The 24,964-nt window shown below is 43.4% G+C and overlaps 1 protein-coding gene across 1 annotated transcript in view; it reads left to right on the top strand.

Annotated features, from left to right (window-relative positions):
* The window catches only part of LOC8053139 (polypeptide N-acetylgalactosaminyltransferase 1-like), a 108,852-nt gene that overhangs the window by 63,878 nt on the left and 20,010 nt on the right, over window positions 1-24,964 (top strand). The window contains exons 4-5 of the mRNA XM_040210549.3: window positions 6,785-7,112; window positions 21,098-21,283. Coding sequence (XP_040066483.2) covers window positions 6,785-7,112; window positions 21,098-21,283 — 514 coding nt within the window. The remainder of the gene's footprint in view (window positions 1-6,784; window positions 7,113-21,097; window positions 21,284-24,964) is intronic.

The following is a 24,964-nucleotide window of genomic DNA, read 5'->3' on the forward strand; positions in this document are numbered from 1 at the left end:
GTCCCTGCTCATTGTAAAATGTTCTTGTCAGCATTTTCTTCAATTTTTTTTTGTCGGCGTCCATCATTAGGTGAGTTATTTTCGTCCTTAGAGCCCTTGACTTTCTGGTTACAACGTCCCTGCTCATTGTAAAATGTTCAAAGGACTTACCCCTGCTGACCACTGGTGGCCGGTCCCCGCCTGCTGTTCCTCGGCTTTTCCTCCTGTTCTGCCCATGTCCTCGTCAGCCGCTACTTCGCCGACTACTTCTGTTCACGTTCTTTCGTTAGCGAAGCGGTACCCTGGTCACGGCACCATGTTTCGGCGAGGAAGCCAAGGAGCCGTTGCGATTGAGACCGTTTGTCGGCCGGGTGATGGTCACAAAAATCAAGCAAAAAAAAAATTAACGTCAATCTGGAATTTTTTTTTTCATCTCTCTTCCTTTGCACCGTCGTCGTTTTCTTCTCGTTGTAATGCTTGATCTCTTGCAAGATATTTTACACACATATATATATATATATATATATATATTTGTTCAATATTTGGATATAATTCATAATTGAAAAGAATATTCCAAGACAAGTTATTTTAATGAGATTTTTTTATTATGTTAAAACCAGATCGATGTCGCAACGCAGTACCTTATGTGGTTGATCTACAGAGTCAGTCAATTACAAGGTGTTTTAACTCAAATAATCTAGGCGTCAACGAACCCTCATTCTACACCTAAATGTAGCGTTAAAGTTCGGAACCAGATGCAAACGTTTCAGCACTAACCGCTATATTATTTAAAATTTACAACTGATTTTCAATACCTTTCAATGGGAAAATGGAGGCCGACAGAGCTCTCGAATTAATGAGCTCTGTGGCGCCAGTATCATAAAAAACGGGCGAAAATAGGCCCCATTTTTCCACTGAACATCCTAGTAAATCACTTATAACTTTTGAGTAAGATGTCAGTTAGGGCTGAAACATTGGCATCTGGTTCGGACCATAAACGCTACATTTGGTCGGAGATGTGCGTTTTGGAAAGCACAGTTTAGCTTTGTAAATAAAAGACAAAGTAAAAAAAAAAGATTTTCCTTTTCTTTTTTTCTTTTTTTTTTTGGGGGGGGGGGGGGGGTCGGGGGACACGTTTTATAATTGTTGTGAAGAAAGCTAAGTGTCTTGTTCTATAGTTTACAATTATCTAATTCTTCTCCTGTGTATCACGTTTTGTCCTTGTCTTTTTCGCCCTGTTTTTTTCACGATGAACTCATACCAACTTTCCCAATTGTCCATTCCTTAAGTAGATCATACTGTATTTTGCGGTCCATATAACTCACATCCCCACGGGTGCTTTCACTAAAACGTTGGTATGTACAAGGTGCAGTTATATATTGGTACGGTCGGCGGGAAGAAAATGCATTGAGAAGCATATATCGCAATGATGATTGCAATATATGCACACGCGGGAGCCAGTTTCAACATTCTCGTCGACCATCCAAACGTGAAATATAACCTCCACAGTCAATTTCCCCAGTTAAAGACCATATTTCAAGAAAAAAAAAAGAAAGCCTGCATAAGACGCACAGGCGGAATATATTTGAAAACAACCGGCACTTATACGCCAAGGAATATAGTAGTCAAATCCTGTTGCGTTGATGGGTCGTCTTTAGTTCTTATGTATTTTGGCATAGTCTCCTATATTGGCGTCGTGCGCGAACTACAGGAAGCGCTTCTCTAACTATCATCGTCATCGTGTGTGACGTCACGGGAAGGACAGACTGGGACAGACTGAGCAAATCTTGGGTCCATCGGTTCGTCAGCTCGCTTTATGCGCTGTTTCAGTAACGCGCGGCAAAGGTTGTTTGACGCATTGTGTTTATTTTGTGAAGTGATATTTGTAGTGGGGCATTCTACCAAAACTGGAAATCGTGGCACGAATAGTCCTGCTAACAAACACTTTTGGCTCTGAGGTGCCGAAGAGCTCGGATGGCGGTGTGCTGTTCTCTACCCCAGTACAAAATGCTGGATAATGAAAATAGAATATCCAGCGCTTTACCCCACAACAACATTTACCACGGCGAACGGTGTGCAGTTTTTATTACGATTCGGATAACATAAAACTGAGCCAGGTATGTCTCACCAAAGTGAAAATAGGAAAGAGAAATTTGGGAACATCTCGCGTGCGTAGTAAGCACATCAGTGAAAGCGACCCAGTGTATCCTGTTGGTTCCAATGTGCTCTTTGAGTGCATGTCTTTTATTAGTTTCAACTTGATTGCTTTTTAAATGTTGTAAACCAGTGAACAATTATTTCCTCAAAATAACCGACAGGAAGAATCGGTGGCTGACTTATTTACCAGGTTGATGCAAAACGTGCGAGACCTCCTTGGAGTCGAAGTCCTTAGTCTGGAAAGTCGGTGACACCTCAGCGCCCCCAAAACTACACTCTGTATGTTTAATTTGGCGAATCCTAATTCGCATAATGCGATTTAGTGTTCGCCATAATGCGAATTAGGCTTCGGCTAAAATTAGGCGATTTTAAATTTGGAAACACTGCTTAGTATATATTTTATATAACAAATTCATTGAACACCTAAATTGGCCGAGCCATGTCCGACGATTTAAGAATGTACGTGAAAATTTCTTCTTTTCTTTCGAGCAACAGCCGCGATGCTACGAACTTCTTTGCCACGTATTCTATGCGGGAAGAGCAAGCAACTTCGAGGCGCAGTTTACTCATTAGAAAGATCACTCACACAAACATCGTACATGTTTCATTAACAGTTAGACCGCTTTTCATCAGCGCAAATGCAAACTTACATAGCCACTCCGTGCTTTGACAAAACGCGTCGTCTGCTCGCATCCTACAAGGTCCGTCACAGAAAAGGCACCCGCGAGATGGCGCCACCAAACCATCTCGTCCCCAATAGGGGGCGTAGTATCCTATATGGCATTGAGAGGCGAACGGCGCACAGCGATGACTTTCCGAAACACTCCTTTTTCCTTAAGTTAATTTTTGCAAAAAAAGAAAAAAAAAGTGGCACTTTTTGTAACTTTCGAATCAATTTTGTCTCTCAGTCCCTCGGTGCATCCAACACCACCTAGAGCTCCTCCCGTTTTGTCCCTGCTGGACGCGATCGAGTCTGGCCGGACATTTACGGATAGAGCTGGCATAGCGCGTGAATACACCGTCGTAAGAAAACATGTTTTATTGATACAAACAAGTTTCTTTAACTAGAAAGACGTTTAGAAATAACAGACGGGCTTTTGTTGCACGGGGAGCGATCGGCCGCTGCTGAACAGCCCTGAAATTTAAACATCGCGAGTGGATTTACATTTCTAGCTACGCGTTTCTTTTAACCCAGTCTTGATGTATTATCTAAATGATAGCTGTACACAGCAGTTAAGTTAGAAAAGTGTAGACAGGCAAATTATTAGGACAGAAAAATTAAGGCTCGGGGTGAGAATAATATCTGCACAATGATGCTTAGAAAAAAATGGGATGCTTTTAAAGTGGTGTAAATATCTCGGAAAGCCACATGTTTGATAAACAATAATTCTCCTAACATTGAATGACACCGAGTGATGCGACATGGTAGAAGAGTTCATGGTAACAATGCATTGCACAGAGAACCAAACGCGCACGGTAAGTATGGCAAACAAATGCGATAACGTATTTTTGAGCAATGATGTCTTACTTTCCAAATAAAACATAAAAGATACTTTATTGGAAGAAATAAAAACGACAGCTAATAAAAGAAGGAAAATATTCTATTTGAAAGAGTTGATATCCACCTCAATCTTCCATGATTATATTTTTAATTAATCAAAGTCAATTCACTCGCTGAAATACCTCGCGGCTTTGCTACTGAGGCACATATATAGGCGCTTTTATTTTTTTATCACTTATCCCCCAACAACATGTTTTTTGTTAGTCAAATAAATAGCTATTTTGCACCGCAACAGACATCAAGAGAAAAATAGCAAACTTTTCACGAACTACCTTAGCTCTGCCGAGAGAGAAAGGGAGAGATACGAACGCTTGGTTCTACCCCAAAGAATACGATCTTAATTGCATCATTCCGCTTGTGCAGCGCCCCATAGAACAAGCAAATAGCATAAAAAGTATTTAACTTCTAATGGTATCCACGCAGCCAAGCCACCGTCATAAGTTAATTTGGGTACTACCACCTCAAACAACGGGCGAGTGATACCTCTCGACATCGCTCGAGACTTCGGGAAGCTTCTCGAGCCACAGACCAAACAGTATACGGAAGCTGTAGCATAAAATAAATCGCAAACAAACACGCACACACCACATTAACGGAAGAAGCAAGTCACAAATGCTGCAGAGGAAACCACGTTTGGAAGCCGAGATCGCGTTACATAACAGTTATATAATCGAAGTTGTCGTGATCGTGCTAGGGCTTGCCGGTGCCTTCAATGGATATCCTCTTCGTGTGTAGCGTCTCGGCGTTCTTTGTACACACTCGAATCTCACAAAGACACGCAAGGACGGCCAAAAGGGAACGATTGATTTTTCCGAGTCGAGACCCATGCGGTTTCGCCTTCACACCGATGGCGGCGACGTGACGAGACCTCTAAATCGTTAGGCGGTAGTTTCGTCTCCGTTCATTGTAGATAATATACAAACTTGCAATCTCAGCCTCAGAAATAAATTAATGATTACGAAAATGTTGCCTCGCTGCATGTCCAACTCAAAGGAATAGCACGAACTCAGGATTTGGAAACCAACAAGCTACATTTAATGTAAGAAGGACGGGACGTTTAGCTCGACTTCAAAGAAGTCGGCGTGTGACTGACGAAGGCTGCCCTTGGTCCTCGTAGTTCCTGTACGTGGTGCGTTGTGTTGCGCTGAGCCATTTGTACTGAGAGGGTCTGACTTTCTTAGGGAGATCTTGACAGCCTGGTAACCACAGCAGCGTAGTTCGACAACCGGGGGATGTTTACGTACCTCCACCATTTTGTGACAGTGACTCGTAGGAACTCTAAGCGATTTCTCAGGAATAAACGAGACAAAGTAAGGCCTTTTTGTGCTATAGCGAAATCCGCTGGCTCTAGTGGTCTACAAGCTCTGCCCATCGGTCAAACTAACTCAGTATAAACGGCTGTGGTGATGCACGAATGGGGCGCACCCTGGTGGTGACTGAGCGGTGGCGCAAACGGAACCCACAATATATATATACAGGGTGTTTTTTTTTTATTCTTACACATTTGTTTAAAAAAATCCGTGAACGCTGCACTAATGCGGTTTGTACAGGTGGGTTATACGACCAGGCGGACATTATGTGGGTGGCTAATCTTTGCAATAAATTGGCTAATTAAATAAAATTTGTTAATTAACTTTTAATCAGTGGAAATAGACATAGAGTTCCAATTACAAACTTGTAGAGCATCATCGAAAACCACTAAATCATCTGTTTCTGGAATGATATAACGCCGGGGAAGCATTTTACGGCGTTCTGTAAACGCGTTCCATTTGGACGCGTTTCTAGATTTCGGTTTCTTATCGGAGCGTATCACCGCGCCCGCGGTCCTGCTCCCCAGTGGCTGAGAAGCGCAACAGACGTGCGCCGTACTTCCCTCCATTCTACGAGAGAGGCGACGAGGTGGCTTCGCGCCGCAACCACCAGGGCGCAGGATCGCGGGCGCGTAGATGCGCTTCCATAAGAAACCGAAATCTAGAAACGCGTCCAAATGGAGCGTTTTTACAGAACGCCGTAAAATGCTGCCCCGGCGTTATATCCTGCTAAAAACAGTTGATTTAGGGGTTTTCGATGATGCTTAGCAACTTTCTAATTTTCAGTATTTTCAGCAAGTTTCTAATTTTCAGTATTTATTTTCAGTAATTAAAAAGTTAATTAACGAATTTTAATTAATTAGCCAATTTATCGCAAAGATTAGCCACCCGCATAATGTCCACCTGGCCGTATAACTCGCCTGCACAAACCGCATTAGTGTAGGTTTCACGTTTTTTTTTTTAAACAAATGTGATTAAGAATAAAAAAAAACACCCTGTATATATATTTATATATATATATTATTTTTTAATTTAAAACCACTAACTTATACAAAGGGGTGAATTTGAATTATATTTCTTAATATTTTGAATACGGCCCTACGGCTACTACGACGTTCGAATAGCCGACTGTCCGGAATCAAAGAGAAAAGAAGAGAAGCCCGAATTGCAGAATGGCATCCTCCTTCTGACGTTAGTGACGTCTTGCCTGCAAGCGCTGCGGCCTTTCCTCTATGTGGTGTTGGTGCATCTTAAGGCCCGTTCACACTCTTGCAACCGAGAACGACCGAGAGAGACAAGACCGGTTTTTAATCCTCTTGCGACGTCTTAGGACCGGGCGCGCTGCTGCGGAGCTGGTCCTAAGACGTCGTGAGAGGATTAAAAAGCGGTCTTGTCCCTCTCAGTCGTACTCGGTTGCAAGAGTGTGAACGAGCCTTTACTTTCCCCCCAAAGCGTGTCTCTTTGCTTATTTCTTCTCGGAGAGCACAAGGAGAGGAGGATAAGGTGTAGAGAGGATGTATGAAGGGAGCCACTCACTTTTTTTTTTGTCATCCCGCAGAATGCACTAAGAAGGAAGAAGGGTAGTTCGCCTGACGACACCCGTGGGGTGCTGCTATCAAAATAGATTTTCTTTTGCTAATTCGTCCTTCTTCCTGCCTTTTTTTATGGCGACCCGACGGCCTGTTGCTCGGGGATGGAAAGGGCAGGTTTCCCCCGTATTGGGAGGCTATGGTTTTCCTTAGCGCCCTCTTGCAGCGTCCACTCGGGTTTGTGACAGGCTGGAGCCCCTCCTGCAGCCGATTCAGGAGGAACGAACTACGGTGGTCTGCCCCATCATAGACATTGTGGACGAGCACAGCCTGGAATACAAGGGCAAGGGTGCAGAATACTTCATGCTCGGGGGCTTCAATTGGAAGGGCGAGTTTGTGTGGATCAACCTGCCCTCGGGCTTGGATTTGAAGCGCGAGACCAGGGTGGAGCCCGTCAAGACGCCGACCATGGCGGGAGGGCTGTTTGCCATCGATCGCCAATACTTCTGGGAGAGCGGCTTCTACGACGACGAGATGGAGGGCTGGGGCGGAGAGAACCTCGAGATGTCCTTCAGGGTACGTGCTCGCCCGCTGGCTGAACCGGGTTCGTGTCTTAATGAAGTCCGTAAGTTCATTTTGAATGGGTTTGAGGTTTTGAGGTTTGCGCTTGAACTGAATCCACGGAATGTAGTGACTTAGACAAACATTTCTTTTTATAAAAAAATAATCTATATTTTGATAGTTGCAGGCACATTTATAATCCCAACAAGCAAAATAATTTGCTCTGCGTGACGCATTTTGTGGATCAATGAGAGGAGCGATGCGCCTGGCCAATCCAGTGAAGGTTAGGTTTATGGCCGCGTCTTCGAAGCCGCTTATTCACCGTAGGCTCGTTGCTGAGCCTGCTTGCTTCAGGCCTCCGCCCCTGTGCTGCCGCAGTTTTAGCTCCTAATTGTCAAGAGGAGTGCGAAGCTGAGCATTTTCTTTGTGTTTGAACGAGTAAGCTTATGCAGAGGCCCATCTTGAAGCAAATCGGTCGCATTCTCGAGCTCAGTCCATCGCTCACAATCTTCCGTCGTCGTGTTTTACCTGCAGTGAGCATACCAGTCGTGCTGTGCGAGCTCTTTTTTTAATTTTGAAACTTCATTTGTTTCGTTTTTACCCCAATACTCAGTGAAATATATTTTATGAAGAATTGAGTTGGCTCGCCGAATCACGATTTTTATTTGACCTTTAACATTTTTCTTGTCTCTGATCTATCACAAAATTCCTCCATGTCTCGTCACTTGTTGCTTCACGCTTTCATCTCCTCTTTGCGCCCCCATAGGTTGAGGTACTGGCACGTTGTCCGGTTAAGATATACTGCACTCATATTTTTGCATACTCTGTCAGTGCCCCCTGGGTTCCCCGAACTCCCATTAGCCCCGAGAAGTTTGGGTGACGCCGGAGGAATGAAATATTTTCTGAATCGGACTGCTCGCCTTACAGAGGTTGTGACGACGTTAGCTGTCTACACGGGCGTTCCTATTTGCTTTTTTCTTGTGTGTGCGTTTTTCTAGGAAGGGTTAATTTTTATGTGAGTTTTTATCGAGGCATGCCCTATACCTGCAGGCGAAACTTCAAGCAACATTTAAGGCATGGTTGACAGGGCAATCAGAGGGTCGAATGACAGCTGGTACATGAAAAGGAAGGAAAGTGACCGCAGTCGCAGGAGCATCACGGTAGACTTACATATCACACAATCAACGCTGCTGATGATTTGATTGAACTGACAAATTACGCATACTATTTCGTTTTTTTTTTTTGTCTTTTTTTGTTAAACAAATTTGCTGAAGCAGAAAAACTGCAGGCCGCTTCAGCAGCATGTTAAATATATACTGGGCAATGAAGAGACAATAACACGTGAAACAACCCAAGTAGAATGACAAGTTAAAAAATAACAGAAAAACAGCCATAAACTAGTTTTTTTTATTTATATCTATTTACATCGATCGCATTTCGTTTTACGAAATTTGGAGATATTTAAATGAACCCCACTGGTGGTATCTGTGGACGTTTTTATAATATCTCTAAAGTAGTGCGGAACAAACGTAAGTGAAAATGTCTAGTCTATTATCAGTCTTTTATCGACAACTTCCGCTTTACAGGCTTTAAAATTGAGATTTTAGCTGAATCAAAATGTCTTGGGGCAAAAATACCGAAAGGTTCTCTATAGGTTGTACATTTTCTGCTACTAGTGGAGCATCTTCCACTGGACAGCAGTCCAAAAGCTTGCTGTCCCTTCTTTTTTCCTCTGTTGTCAGAGTATCCAATCGTAAAGAGTTTCGAGGCCGTGAAAAATTTAGAGGACCTGCAGCAGTGTATATTTTACTTGGAAGTGACAATTCAAACAAAACGATGTATTTGCCGAATAAATAATGCTGGATGAAAGAATGTAAGAAAAAAAGTATAATTCTAAATGACGGCCCCATATTTTGGTGCATGTTTTGGTTACTTCAATACAGCACTACACTCGAAGAACAGGGGGCAATTCGGTCGTTTTTTCCGCCATACAAAACACGTTCCCAAGTTTTGTGCCCGTTCTAAAAAAAATAATATGTATAAATACTTGCATATGTGTGCGAACTAAATCGTGAGTTCACGAAAAACAAAAATTTATATAAACACTCCCGTTCCACGAGCATTTAAAAGGCGTTCTGACGACACCACGCAAAATAAGCAGACGAACTTGCGCTCCCCATAGCAAAATATGGTTGCAGGGTCTCTTTAGTTCAACGTTGTCTTTGGCACACTGTCGCACATTTCGATCGAACGTGGGATGTAAATCACACAGTTATTGTGCCTGGAACACACCTCCAACCGGTGTGTTCGCCGCATTCTATAAATTGGTCCAAAGATTTCGTCCTGATGACGTCATAGAAGTCTGGTGGCGTCGCCGGCCGCCCCCCCTGGCGGCGTCACAGCAGCGGTGTTGGACTTGGCTGACGCCTGTTCTGCTGCAGGTCGCTTCCCAGCTGAATAGTCTACGGAAGCTTCGGCAGCTAGAAGTTGGGACATGACGCGACGTCGGCGGCACTCGATTTCACTCGTACCTTTCGGGAAAATATTTTACTCCCAAGCGCCAGGATTGCTGCATTCGACAGCTTGAAACGACGGCTCCTCTGACGTCATTGGTTGCCACTTCGGGACCACTTTCGACGCACGGGTGCAGTACGGGTAAAAACTAAGGGAGGGGAGGAGACGAGAGCCTGTGCGTAGAATGCCGAGCTCTGGAGAATCATCAGGGGGTAGACAGAAAGCTAGCTGGGTCGCTCTCTCCATGGCTTCATCACATCAGTATGCTACAAAATAATACTTTGCTACATTGATTTTAGTTTTTAATATCTTGTTGATTATTAGATTAATCATTTGTAATCTTATAGATACCCTGCAATCCTATTTAAGCTTCTACCTTTTTTTTCTGCGGTTTTTACATTTCTTGTGGTTCGGGCAACCCAGCGGGGCACGGAGAGAGTAACTAAATATCAGTGCGTCATATTTTAACCGCACAACGCGGAAACCTCCTCCACCTAAGGGGCAAACGCGCGTGGCATGTGACGACATTGTGACGTTGTTGGTCCTGGCGAGCTCCTTCCTTTCGACTGGCCAGAGCCGCTAAAAGCTTTTTCTTTAGTCGATATTCAAAATATAAGGGGCGCGAACCATCTCCATTTTAAATGAAAGTATATTTCTTTTAGTATTAACAATCAAAAAGAAACAAATGCAGTTTATAAAGTGCGGAAACAAGAAATGACCCGTCGATGTACCCGCCACCAAGTGGTGGAAAAGGTGGCGCAAACTAGAAAGGGGCAGTGGGATCACGCGCCTACGCGCGCAACGCATTCCTGTGAAGCGACGAGCATAGACAGCAACCGGATGTACGTGACGGCGCTGCGGTCGTATGGGCTCGAGGATCCGACCGGTTTCGAGAGTACCGAAATGTCTTTGACGAGCAGGTTTGGCTTGCGCTTTGGCCGTTTGGCGATATGCAGCGCGAAGTGGCTCCCGGTCTGAACTGATCTTTACCCCGTGCTTGCTGTCGTTTGTGGCCAATGAAGTGTCATGCCGATTATTGTTTGGTTGCGCAGCAAATATAATGCGAGCCACCCTGGCAGCCCGCTTCATCCAGCCTATCCAGCACATGCTTTAGTGACGCCCTCTCGAGCCGTCAACACAGAGCGCGGCAGCCGTGAGCGCTTACTGAGCTCACTACCCCTCCTCTAGTTCACGGCCACTCAAGCAACCAAGGACGTCATGAGGAGGTTATATTTTGCTTGTTTTTGTAATTTTAACTTTCCTATAACTTTTAAAATAAAGCGAAACTCAAGAAAAGTTTTTCTAAGTGATTACGTTCAGTGAGCTCAGGTTAGGTGCAAAATTAAAACCAGTCAAAAAGTCCTTGCAGGGCCCCTTTAATTGAAAACATAACCGAGCTCCCAGGCATTTTCTATTATTCTCTCTATTGTAGAATGTACCCCTCTAAAAGTAAATTGATGACTATCTGAAGCCTAAATATTTTCCTTCTGTTTATCATAGCATGAATTTGACTAATTTTGGAGTGATTTACATCTGCAATAGCATGCGAATAACTTATGCTGTCAGTTTTCGTTTTCAGGTGAAGAAGTATCTTGGTGAGGGCTGATATTTTGAAAATATAAATAAAAAAAGCTAACAACCTTTGTGTCTGAAAGCCGAAAAGAAAGGAACTTTGAAGAACAATAATATTTATTTTAAAGCACATGCACGCGTTCTACTCAACAGTTTGGTATATTTACAAAAATAATAATAATAAAAAAAAAACAAATTGTACAGAGCAGGAACCAATATACAATGACTATTCTTTCACATCTCTCTAAAGCCCTGGTGCGTTTTTTTTTTTTTTTTTTTTTTTGCTTTTTTTAAGCATGCGGGCGGCGGGGAGTACGTCGAGTATAGCGCTTGGTGGTTCCCATTTAAGAAAATGATCAAAATACTAAAGTTAATCTTAAAACTTTTTGTTCTTGGTTTTTATTTCACACATTTTTATCAGTTTCATTGAGCGTGGTGACGCACAACGTAAACAGGACTCCACGGTCGCTCCTCCAAATTGCAGAGCTGCGTGCCTATCAAAGTCAGCCGATTATAAAACTCACGAACAGGGCAAGCTATTCTAGCAAAGCAGACGGACGCAGTCTACGTCCAAAACGTAGACGAATAAATTAAATATTCAATAAAATGAGCAAACGCAAATAAGACGTAAAAAGAAGTAAAATAAATAAGTTCTAATACGTTCTCGAGATAGTGCCCAAAGCTTAGCTGGGGAAAGGAGACTAAAATGAACACCAACGAGTAAACCAATTGCATTCCTGTTGAAAAACGCAGCGAATCAAATTACCTCTTAAAAAGCAGACGGAGGCATATGGCAACACTAGAAGACGCTCGAACTAAGCGCGGTGCTGTCTGCTTCAGAGCTCTGGTTGATGGTTTCTTTTTTACGCGAAACCATTAACTGTCCCATGGTGCGCAGCCGCGCTTTCTGTTACTGTGAAGAACGGCACCTAGTTCTATTGCCTGAGTGTAACGGAACCTAAATGATCCTTGGCTGAGCGCGTCAGTTGATACCGACTTTTTCAGAACGTAGCTTGACAACGCCTGCTCAGAGCGATGGCTGACGCCGTCTGCTTTAAAGAGTCATTTGATACTGGCTGCTTTAGAGCGCCGGTCGCAAGTGCAAATACGTTTTTGAGCTCGGAAGCATGATTTTGCTGCATTATTTACCTCGTACAGTTGCGCATAAACGGCACTCCTTGGTATTTATGCGTATCCATAAAAGTGCCGTTTTTATGTTTTTGCATTTTAGTTTTCTCCTGTTTTGTTTTGAGTCTGAAGAGAAAATTATATGTTGGAGAATAATTAAAAAAACAAAAAAATTCTGTAGCGGCATTTATTTTTAGAAAACATACAAGCGCAGTTTGCTTGAGTTTACATCATGCTTTAATAATCTGCGCACCTCTGTATTTTAAAGACAATTGTAATCATGGCACTTCGCCGGTGCCTCATGCGTGCGAGCATGTGCAGCGTGCGCGAGAACGTTGCTTTGGCAAGCCTGTAATTGCACTCACTCGTCCGCACAGTCACAAACATGGCGGCGGCCAGATGCCCTGCTTGCAATCGTCTATTGGCGACGTGAGCGATCGAAAGCGTGGCTGTGATCGGCCCACCACAATTGGCCGAATGCTGACTATGACGTCAGCAAGGTATATCAAATCGACGCAAATAAGAGCAATGCAAGAACTTCAATTTTTACTGCGGGGGCAGTGTTACTTTGAGAGCGCTATGATTTCAGGCTTTCACCATGCTCATTATAATGAGCATGGTGAAAGCCTGAAATACTTGTGAAAAACAAGTTCACATGGTGTCTGTATACAGACACCATTGATTTCACAAGGTATTGACGTCACGAAAGGTAAACAAACGAGAGCGCCACCGAAACATCTCGCCGCTAATAGACAATTTTAAACGGGGCATCTGGCGGTGGCCATGTTCCTCCACGTGAGCAAGCACGTGCAATTCCCGGCGTGCCTAAGCTATCACTCGCATGCTGCATGTGCTTTCTCGCGTGGCGGACTAGTCGGGACGCTATGCTTGCAAACGTCTATAGTGCAATTTGAAAGACAATTTGCACTTACCGCTCTCGTATAGCATTGCTTATAGATTCTGAGCGCGCACAGAACTACGTCGTTTGATGGGACTATAAAATTATTTTTCAACTTCTTCCTTCATCTCTTGAATCTTCAACTCCAAGGCGAAATGAGAGATAACGTGGTCGTTACGTGCTTCGGCCCCGGAGGCGTTGACTTCAAGAATCACCGTGCTTTTTAAGCACACCACGGAACTTGTCATTCTCAAGTGATGATAAGTGTCGTCGCGGCAATCATTGATCACGAACGCGAATTCAAATATTCGTCGAGGGTTTGATTATTTATGCAGTGTTCGTGTCCAGTGCGTGAGCTAGGTTCGGCTGACACGTACTGGGGCACAGTAAATACACCACAGTGAAAAGACGGAGAACTTTCTAAGAAGATGAGGTACAAAATAGTCAGCTATATTTACAAATTTTGTACCGAAAAGAATGATTCCCTTCGTGGGGGCCTTGGGCTTGTTCATTACGTGGGTCCGGACAGCAAATCACAAGTTCTGTTGGCTTTTCGCTAGTCGATCGAGGTCTCTGCTGCTATTCAAGTCCCGCTAACGGGAAAGTGAAGGGTTGTGTTTGAAATCTTACCCAAATGTAGGGTGATCCGAGTCACCAGGCTCGGTCTAATATGGGCCGTAAAACTCGACGCCTGCACGTAACAATCTAAACTTTCCGTCAAAGGTGTATTTCACACGCCGGCTTTTTCTTGTAAAATTAGAAAGCGCAGCTCCCTTTTTGTAAAAAATAATTGCGGGTGTGTTTAGTGCTCGTATTGACAGATGGCACTACGTCCTTGTTTCGGCTAAAGTTCCTGTAACTGACGCGCCAGAGTTGCGCGTCTGTTTTTCACGCCTATTAATACGAACATAATATTTTTGTAATCTACGTTTGGTTAAAAAATAAATGCAGAGGATGATAGCAAAACTTAAAGTAACAAAAATAAATGTAAACACGGTTGCATAACGACGGCGGATTTCGTCTGCGTGTCGTCTGCTTTCTTTCGCTGTGGTGCCTGGATCGCCTCTCCGACTGGTGTGCTTAGCGTCCCATCCCGCCCATACATCAAAAGTGGTCCCCAAGCGGCAACAAATGACGACACAGAAGCCGGAGTGTCATGCTGTTGCCTGTCGCGATCCTGACGGTTGGCCGTAGAAATGCTGGCGAAAAGCACGAGCGAACGCGAGTGTCGCCGTCGTCACGGCGTCCCAGGCGTCCCATTTCCGGCTGCTGTATCTTCCGTGGACTGTCACAGTGGAAAGCAACGTGCAACAGAACAGGCTTCTGCCACATACACCACAGCTGTTGGGACGCCACTAGGATCGCGATCCGCGACAGCATGACACTTGTATGACGTCATCAGGCGGAAATCGAGGGACCACTTTTTTGGACGCGGTAAACACACCAGTCGGAGAAGCGTTCCGGGCACCGTACTTTCGCTAGTCGGTTGCACCTTCGGATGCTGCTCTCGACGCCATCTATCGATGCGCGCGCCAAGCGCATTCCGTAACTCGACTCGGTCGTCTGCGTCGCCGTCCGCCATTGACCCAGGCAAGTTTCTTGACCGTATTTTTTACAGAAAGGAAGCTACGCTTTCTAATTTTACAAGAAAAAGCCGACTTGTGAAATACACCTTTGACGAAAAGTTTAGATTGCTACGTGCAGGCGTCGATTTTTACGGCCCATTTTAGATCGAGCCTGGTGATTTGGGTCACCCTATAGAGCCGAAATACTGTGGCGTGTCGTGTCACGCGATAACATAGATAGTACGAAACTGGAAAGGAGTAGGTTATCGAACGCAAAGGTACAAAACCCTTACTCTAGAGTAACCTCGAGTAAACTTTGGAACATGGCCAAGAATACGAGGGCCCGGCAGAACAGATGAACACCATTGGCAGGTAGCATGTGCCATCAAGTCTGACGAACACCGAGGCCGCCGAAAAGCGGAGGAGGCGAGGAGGAAGTCATGACGTTCGCTTGGTAGTGTTAGAGCAGACATCAGACTTACGGTCGTCAACCACTTTAAATTTCACGACTTTTGACAGAGTTTTGTCGCCTCACAATTTCTTAAGTCTCCTGATTGAACAGCCCTTCGACCGACTGACCCGTCTGAATACAACTGACGCGTGACAGAACTGACATTTTTGACAGATAAAACATATTTAACAAAACTGTTTGCTCGATATGAATACATTTAAAACAGTAGGAAGGAACATTCGCTTTGTGAATGCTCCTTGAATGTCATCAATAAATTAAAGAAAGTAGGACATAAATAATGCGTGAAACCACAGACACGTTAAAGAGGTACATAATTGCTACTACATTCTTAAAAAGGGGTACTGTACTACCTTCCTTGAAGGGGGTAACCGACTGCCACACAGGGCAACCCCTTTTTGAGGTAACGGTACCTCAGAAACGAAGGAGCAAACGTACACCATAGGTTAGGGTGCAATATTTCCCCCTGTTGCAGGGAACTTTAGTTCCATTTGGGGTTCAATGTGCATTATTTTAAGGTCAGTTTTTACCTCCTTTATGGCGCGTTCACACTGGAAGCGAATCCGCAAACTTCAAACGGATCCGCGCGTTCTCAACGGCGAAGCGGCTGGGATCGAGTGGTTGGAGCGCGTTTTTGCCAACCGCTTCGCGACCAATTTGCCTTAACCGCTTTCGCGAACTGCGAAACGGCAACCAATCGCAACGCGACGCTGACGTGACGTCAATGACTTTCGAAACAAGACGGCACCTGCCGCAGGTGAGGCGTCCAAGGCGCTGTCGTCCTTGCGTTACAGCAGACAAGTCAAAGGACAAAGGTTATATTCACGTCCGTCATTTGAATCTGCCGCGAAAAAAAATGACTCGTAACTTTAACGGGCTTCGCACCGGTGATTTGGTTCGGGTAAGAGTTTGTTTATTTTTCCGGGTGCAACAGCCCGAAGCTTGCTGCCTTGTTAGTCTCTGCCCGTAGAACTTCGAAACCCGCCCCTGATCGACCGAAATGTCAGTTTTCGTGCCTACTAAGACAGTCGCGTGAACTATTGGAAGCTTTTGACTCAGTGCACGACCGCCACGAAGGCAGATGGAGTCGTCGTGAGCCTGATTGCGCAGCCAACGCACTACCGCGCAGGGGGCAGGGTACGCGCGCTAGCTCGACCTGTAACGTATATTGCTAACAAAAGAAATAAAGGGTACATACTCAAGAAATAAATGTGTACGTACCAGACGATGCAGAGGTAATCCATACGGCGTCTATCTGAGCTTAATGTCAAGCAATCAGTACACTCAATCGACTTGCGAGCGACGAGAGGAGAGTCTGCCACCAACGAAGCCACGACCGGCTAGCACCGAACACATTCTCCCGCACCACTGTCCATCGCACCGCTGATAACTTTGAAAGTAATAAGAGCGAACAACAAGGGGAGGGAAACTGTTCCTCTATCCCGAAAACAAGGTCAGCGTATTCATGCGAGAAGGGTCCACTTCGAAGAAAAGGTTGGGGGCATCCTCTTCTGACTCTACGAAGCGCGCCTAGCTGGGCTTTGCTTGTGGGTGAAGTCGAGGAAATCGCAGGAAAGTTTCGCTGATCCATGTCTCTTTTTTCGCTGCCTGAACTCGTGATGCGTGCGAACATCCCGAAGAAAAATGTTCAGAGTGCCAAATTAGAAAAATTTGGCTTTGGACCGTGGATTAAAGCGAATTTTGTATTGTAAAGCAGGGTTGACAAAAACAACTCTCAGAAGATCACGCGTGATCGCCGGGAAACCGCCAAGCGCCTCTCGCCAACCGCCAACCACCTCTTGGTGTGTCTGTACGGCGTCGCTCGCGAACCGCATCAGCAACCGCTTTTCAAACGCGGCTCAACCGCCAATGTGAATGCGCCATTAGGGGGAAGCTCTAAACCACTTGGGAGGTAACGCGACATGCTTGAAGGGGCTGCTTTTACCTTCTTTTGTAGTCTACAGTACCTGCTAAAGGGGGCTGGTTTCAGCTGCATATTGAGGCAACGGTTGCCCCTTTTTGTGAACTATAGTACACGCCCCTAAAATAAACATTTACCCTTTTATGGAGGGAACTATGATCCCTTTTGGGGTTAAATTTATACCTGATGGGATCACTTTTACTCCTTAAAGAAGGGTACTATGTCCCTTTGTTTGTCTAATAGTACACCCTTCAAGGGTGGGCCTTATAATAGATGAGGACGTCACGACTTCTGAAAGTAAAGGACAATGTTTTATTGTGACTGTAACAAACAGAATGGCATAAAAATCAATGGCATGACAAGACATCTTATAGGAGTTCTAAGATGAAGCCACTAAGGGCGCAATAAAGGCAATTGGAACAACACTTTCTGAGCTCTAGCTCGTGACAGGCAATAAAATTATCACAAAGAAGTGCATAAAAATCTGTGTCTATCCGGCAAGTAACAGTGAATGCTTGGAACACTGCTTGGCATAACGAAGGTTCATCAGGGTGAACTCAAATAACTGAGTCTTGTACAAAGCAGAATCGAAATAAACGCAGTGTGATATAACGTAGATCTAGTATCAAGCATATTACAAAAAGCAATACAAACCAAGTCATGACTGGGGGTGACTAGTGTGTTGCAACACAAGGACACCAGTGCGCTGCGCCCGTCCTTTTACCGATAGTAGTTAAATGGATGCTGGAGTGGAGGAAAGTAGACTCTGGAATTTTCTTTTCTAATGTGGAAAAAAGAAAAAGCTCGTATCTCCTGCTGATAATGAGCCACAACAAACTACCGCGAGGGCCAAAGGGATCTAATTAACTTCAAGTGAAATCTACAAAACAATTTTGCTCGCTGCGACACTGTAACTTGCGACATTGGTTCAACTAGGTGGTAGACTTGTAAACATTTCGAAAGAAAAATATTGCCTTAGTCAGAAGTTACAAATGAAAACAATAATTTTTCTATGGACCGACATGAAGTTAAGCCCATCTGAGACTATAGCTAAAAACGTTGTTGCAGGCAACTGGGGCATACGTGAGACAAACCGGGCGACCAGAGTAAAGTGACAAGGATCTTCTCCCCACATTTTGTTTTAGCTTACTCAATCGTTCCCAGTGGCCCACAACAGCATTTTGAAACTCAAGTCTAAAGTATCCTTAACTCCAAGGCGGTCCATGGACAATTTATTGTTTTCAATTGTGACTTTTGACTGAGGCAAGCGTTTTCTTTAACATTTTTATGAAATAAATTCATTGTCTAGTTCAACAATGTCGTAAGTCACAAAGTGTAAGTACGTGAAACAGATTTTTACCATTTATTTAAAGCGGGTTATAACCCTCTGCCCTCGCTGTATAGCAAGTGGTACAAACTCGCCTTGAAAATTACGAATGACAAAATAAATATGGGTGTGTAAATAGTGACTTTCCCCACCGAATCCAGTGTTTTCCGAATATTTGGCACACTGATTGTAAAGAGTACAGCTTAACACAGTTCACCAGAAACCATGGAAAAAGTTCAATGCTAAGTGAAAACTACCAGAATTGAAGCCTGTGATCAAGATTAGTCCAAAGCAACAACAATGTATGAGTTGGGCGACTACAGTAGAATTTGGGCACAATGCAGAAACTGTAGAAGCATGAAAATCAAGTTATGAAAACTGCCTTGGGGCAGTCACTACAATAGGAGTACAACTAGAAGACCAACGTTGAAATGCTGAACATGAGCTTCCGTAGCTTGATAATGTGGATGCTTGGGCAAGTTGGTAGTTCATGCTTTGATAGAACAGTGCGGATGAACAGTCACACTCACATGCACACAAAGAAATAGTTATAATCGTATGGCTTCCCAGGAAAGATAAGTTTTCGCAAGCAAGTGCGCACTTTATCTCTAGGTACAGCTGCAGGAGACGGACGAACATATGCCGACTTTCTGCCAAATACCTAGGGTCCCACCGCGAGATACGCATAGCGACACCTTATTGCGCGTATGGAGTCTCTGTAATAACCGCCTGCAAACAAAAATTCGACGTGTGAACCGTTCCGAATCTCCTTCTGATTATTAAAAAAACACATTCTAAACATATCAGAAACTTTTAAAAACAAATTTTTGGTTAGCAATTTGAAAATTATGAATATTCGCACACCAATAAAAAGATTCTACATGCAGAGCCTTAGGTACTGGGAAGGCCACCTTGTATTCGAACCTTGCACGCACAAATCACTGTGCAAATGGACCCACAACCCTCAAATGCTTTCAGGCACCGAGTCTGATGTATACTGAAATAAATTAAATATGCCGATTCGGCACAAAGAAAAAAGCAACGATTTTGGAAGTTACGAAAAGGCAATGTCACTGCGCTTCTGTAACTTTCAGAATAAACCACCCTCCCTTATTTCACACACAAAAGAAAGCATTAAGCAGTCTACATAAAAATACCTAAACCTGCACAAAAAGGCATTAGAAAAACTATTTTGGCGTGTTCTTTAATTTTGAAAGCAATGTGGTGCACGTGACTCTACATTTAAGTGATTCAGAGCCCAGGCCCGATGCTTTACCTCACAACATGCCCAAACGGCTAGGTAGCGCCGCCAGGCGTACGTCCGTTTTTCTTTTATTCTAACATGTAGTATTTACATTATTATTATATCATATACATGTTTTTTAACAACATGTGGAACACTTTTCTGAATGTGACCCTCTGATTAAAACGAGTTTCGCTGAGACAAAATACCGAAATTACAAAACAAGCACGACCAGGCCGCGTTTTCGCAGCGCGAATGCGGAGAACGCTTGGCCGCTTGGCCGCTTGGCCGCTTGGCCGTCTGCTTCTTTGGCAGTTTGGGGGTTTGGCGGTCACCTTGAATCGCGCGCATAGAAATAGTCGGCGCCGGTTCGTGTCCGGGTGAAAGGTAGAAAATATTAGAAGTACTATTCCGCTGAAAACAGCGAGTTGGTCCCGAGCTCTGAACTGTCGGTCAAGGACATTTAGATTTCTTGCTGTAGGTGCTGCTGGGGCGACATCATTGAATCTCCTATGAAAGAGATGGTTGGCTTCACTACACGGCAGGTTTGTACGCCTAGGTGGCTCCACCGCACGGCAGCCACACGTACTATTTGCCTTCTCCCTTCCGCTTGCCAGTGCTCGGAGCCGACAGGCATTGCGTAAGTATATAGGAGGCACCGGTTAGACCTGCGTGTGGCGTGGATACGCCACGTCAAAGACTGAATGGGAAGGTTTTTTACTGCAGGCTGGCACGGTGTTTCTCTCTCAGAAATAAAAATTATTGCTACGAATACAGAACATATTACAAACTAAACAAAATATGGCAGCTGCATACGTTTCTGTTTTCTCGTGATGTGATCCGACTTCATGCTTTACGTAAAATACCGAGCGAGCCCCCACGCAGAAGTTTTACATAATCTTAAAAAATATGGGGACGGGCGGTTGTGAAGTCCGAGAGCAGAACGGCAGAAGAAGTATACGGTAGAACAGACCCTTGTTTAATCCGACGGATCGATATAGGAGCAGTAGGGGGTCCGGCGAAACTTCTAATTTATACAGCGGCCGCCCCTCTCTCGTCAAGCCTGCTTTGCGCCAGGAGAATCAAGCCAAGCTGCGTCCCTTTGCACCGGTGCATGTGCATAAAGCTTCACCGCGTCGCATTGACTTCTCGGAGAAGCAGCTCACATGGAGGAGCACTTCGTTTAGAACGGTGGGCTTGGGAGTTTTCCAACATGGGCGGATAATGTATTCATTGCCCGTTTTTTTTTTTTTTTTTTTTGTAAAAAAAAAGAAAAAAAAAGTAGGAAGTGGGCGTGTAGTGCGACGCGAGCGACCTTTCGGTATTCTATGGTAGCTGTTGAGTGCCACTGTCTCTGACGCAGATTTGGATGTGTGGCGGGAAGCTGGTGATCGCACCCTGCTCTCATGTGGGGCACATCTTCCGTAGATGGCAGCCGTACAAGTTCGTCAACAACAAGGACACGCACGGCATCAACACAGTGCGCCTTGCCGAGGTTTGGATGGACAGCTTCAAGAACTACTTCTACCAGAACCGTCCCGACCTCAAGGTGGGTGGGGTGGGGGGGGGGGGGGGGGGTTGTTTGAGTTTCGAAATTATAAATTTTTGTTATCAATGAAATTGTACAGGCAGTTTCCATGGACAATAAATCACGTGAGTTATTCTGGTGATTTATCAAAACGCTTTTTCTGAATAATACTCATAATAATAACAATACTTTATTTTCTCGTAGTGTCCAAAAACAGCCATAAATTCCTTCATATTAGCACGCTTTGAACAAAAATTAGCTTCACAAAAGCACAACCAACAGTACAAACAAAATACAAGAACATCAGAGGTCTGTACAATGAGTTTACGACATGCTAAAATTGAAACAAAGCCCGACACTAGAAACAAACAAAATGTATATAAAAGAATACAATATTTTCATTATTGATAAAATATTGTATGAGTGTATGTCCAACCTGCATAATGAAGTTCAATATACAAGTGCGTAATTCTAGACATGTGTGAGGCATGATATGGGGTATTCAGGTAAAATGGTAAGATCACTCTACTACTTCGCATCGGCACGTGAAAGTTCACAGATGACAAAAGTGATATGTTACCTATTTGACCAGATACTACGTTATATAAAACATGACATCACGAATGGTGCGTCGTTTAGATAGCTCTTATAAGCGGAAATGGTTCGCAAGTGACTCATAATTAGAGTAACAACGACGATAAAAGCATGTATCAGAAACTGTTTGCACTATGCGCTTCTGAACTCGCTCAGCTACGCTGCTCTGATTACAAAACAAAGAATACCGCGCTAGGGATTTGAATTCATGTCTTGAGCCAGCCAAGGAACAAAATAAATATATCAAACATCTTAATCTAAAAAAGTTGAGCGTCATTCGGGAAATCAGGCAGTTTCCGTGAATAAAAATAATTTATAGTTTAGAATAAAAGTATGGCAAATAAAATTTAAAATATTCCCGCAGTTATTTCTTGTTCGTTCTCTGGACATCATGCTTGCCACCGAGTCGTGCTTACATCAGGGTATTAGAGGTTTTAACATATGCCCTTGCCATTATAACATTCTAAGGGAAGAGAGGCGTTCCAAATAAGGTGGTAGTGCTATAATACATAAAACATTACAGCTTACGCCTGTCTGCCTGCCGTTTGACCATGATGTTTTGTTATGTTAGGTAATGTGTGAAAACGTATATTGAAGGGTTTGTGCAATATATCGACTTCCACACCCCTCTTAACTTGATTTGTGACCTAAATATTTGCATTTACCATGTTAAGCGTACAGATAACTTTATTCTTTGAGGTGATTTTATTGTATAATGTATTATTTGAAAAACACGTGCTGTGAGTAATCCAGATTGTGCACATGGAGAAGCTTTAGTTTACTTATCGCCCAACAAATTGGTTAAAAGAGTGAACTATCCAACTAGAGGCCAATATCTATTAGGTCTTGTTTTTCTGGATGATAGGTTGTCTGTACGTGAGTATAATATTGAAATATGTGAGGGTATATTCGATTGAAAAGTGGTGCTTGTGTCAAACTCTTTAAAGCGAAATCCAAGTTATCGACCTGCGTTACATCCATTTCCGACTTAACAATGCCCATAACGTTTCAGTTCTTGACTTCTTAGATTTATTTTTCTACATGTATGAGAAAGTGTCTGTTGATTGTGGTCCGGACGAGGCGGCCTTGTGGTATAGTTTTAAACATACGTTAAACATTTTTTGTATCAAACTTCGTGCTTTACACTATAAAAAAATGTTCGTAACTTTTGAATATATAGACCTATTTTGCATTTATAGCATAGAATTGCCCGAGGAGAAATTCGAAAATCAATAATACAAAATTATGTCTTCAGTTTCTTTTCAAACTAGATATTCGTTAAAAAACAAACAAAAAATTGGACACACGGAAAAATTTAGTTTAGAGAGATACTTCTACGAAATTTGAAATATTCCCGTCGTGTTTAAAAATAGGTTGCAAATGATCCACAATATCCGTAAATGACAATCGCACGTTTGTATTTTGAGCCCGGTGGCTGCATTTTTCGTTATAAACGGCCCACTCTGGCAAGCGCTCGGAGAAGGCCCATCGGAGACCACGTGAAATCCAACGCAATCGTGACGTAGGTCGTCTCAAGACGAGCAAAGCTACGGCGAGGCTGATGTCGAGGGGATGGCCTAGTCGTTCCAGCCACCGAAGCGGCTGCTTTTGTACGAATTTTGAGTGGCGAGGTAATCTTCTGTAATCTTGTAGAGGGACAATAGCAACTTCTGCGACACACAAAAGACATTCTCGAGAAGAGGGAAGTTCCTCCTGCCCCTCTTTTCTCGTCGTGGCCGGAGGCGAAACAACCTCCGTCCCTAGCTGTCAAGCTTCCTAGAGGGGCATTACAAGTGAGGCGTTAGCGACATCCACCAGGTGCTCTTTGCTAATCGTTTAATTCGTTTTAAAATTCCTTTTCGTGACTTTTTTTATCAAGATATTGGTATGTTCGATCTGATGCTGCTCCTTTGAACACATATAGACCAAAAAATGAGGGCCGAAATTTTGTTGTAGTAGCCCTTTTATAGTGCACTTCGTTGTTTTGTGATAAACGCGCCTCAAAAGTTCTGGCGATATATTTCACCCAAAGAAAAGTTATCGTTACCAAGTAATGTATCCGCAAATCAGTTCAATTATTTTTAGATCAGTCTTTACTGATGACGATGGTGTGATTTCAAACTTTCAACAAACAGATGTGAATCAAAATGACATTGCTTTTGATACATAGGAGCGAATTTTTAATTTACTATTCAATATATTAGATGCTAAAAAAGTGCTTGATCGGATAGAATTTCTAACGCTTTCCTGAAGCGTTACGTAGAATTGCCTCAAAGTATTTACACGTCTTATATGGAGTATATCTGGATCAGGCAGTTAAACAATTTGACTGGAACACGGCAAAAACCATACCACAATACAAACAAGGACGGAGATTCAAGGATTGCACGAAACTACAAACCCATTTCCTTAACAAGTAGAGTATGTAGATTATTAGAGCACATTGTCTTTGCACACATGTCATTCCACCTGGATAAGCATAATCTCATTTCTAATAATCAGCACGTTTTTGGAAAGTCATTATACACCACCATACAGCTCATTAAATTCACTCACAAATTTGCAGAAACCATTGATGCTAGAGGCCAAACCGATGTAATATGTTTATACTTCGCTAAGGCATTCGATAAGGCATTTCATCCGAAACTGTTAGCAAAACTTTATAATACAATTAATAACACCCAATTTTTAAATTGGATAACAGCTTATTTAACAGGTAGACAGCAGTATCTTAATTTTAAGAAAGTTGATTGCAACAAACTTCCAGTCTTATTAGGGCTACCACAAGGGTCAGTGCTTGGACCCCTCTCATTCTTAAATTATCTAAAAGATATAATGAGTGTCATTGATATTTCTCTCAGGCTATTTACAGACGACTGTATCATATATCATATTTAAAGTGAAACCGAAGTCAATTTTACATTACAGGAAGTACTCACTGCTATCCAACGTTGAACAAAAAACGGCAAGTGGAGTTACTGTGATGTGAAACAGCTGTAATGTCTATACCATGTAAAATATGCCTATACAATTTAAATGCTTTCTTTGTGGTCTAAGGGTAAATCGTGTGGAGGAATATGAATATTTAGGATTTATGCTTAATAGCAA

The sequence above is a fragment of the Ixodes scapularis genome, unplaced genomic scaffold, assembly GCF_016920785.2.
Source record: "Ixodes scapularis isolate PalLabHiFi unplaced genomic scaffold, ASM1692078v2 PGA_scaffold5__190_contigs__length_132052651, whole genome shotgun sequence".
NCBI classification, from domain to species: Eukaryota; Metazoa; Arthropoda; class Arachnida; order Ixodida; family Ixodidae; genus Ixodes; species Ixodes scapularis.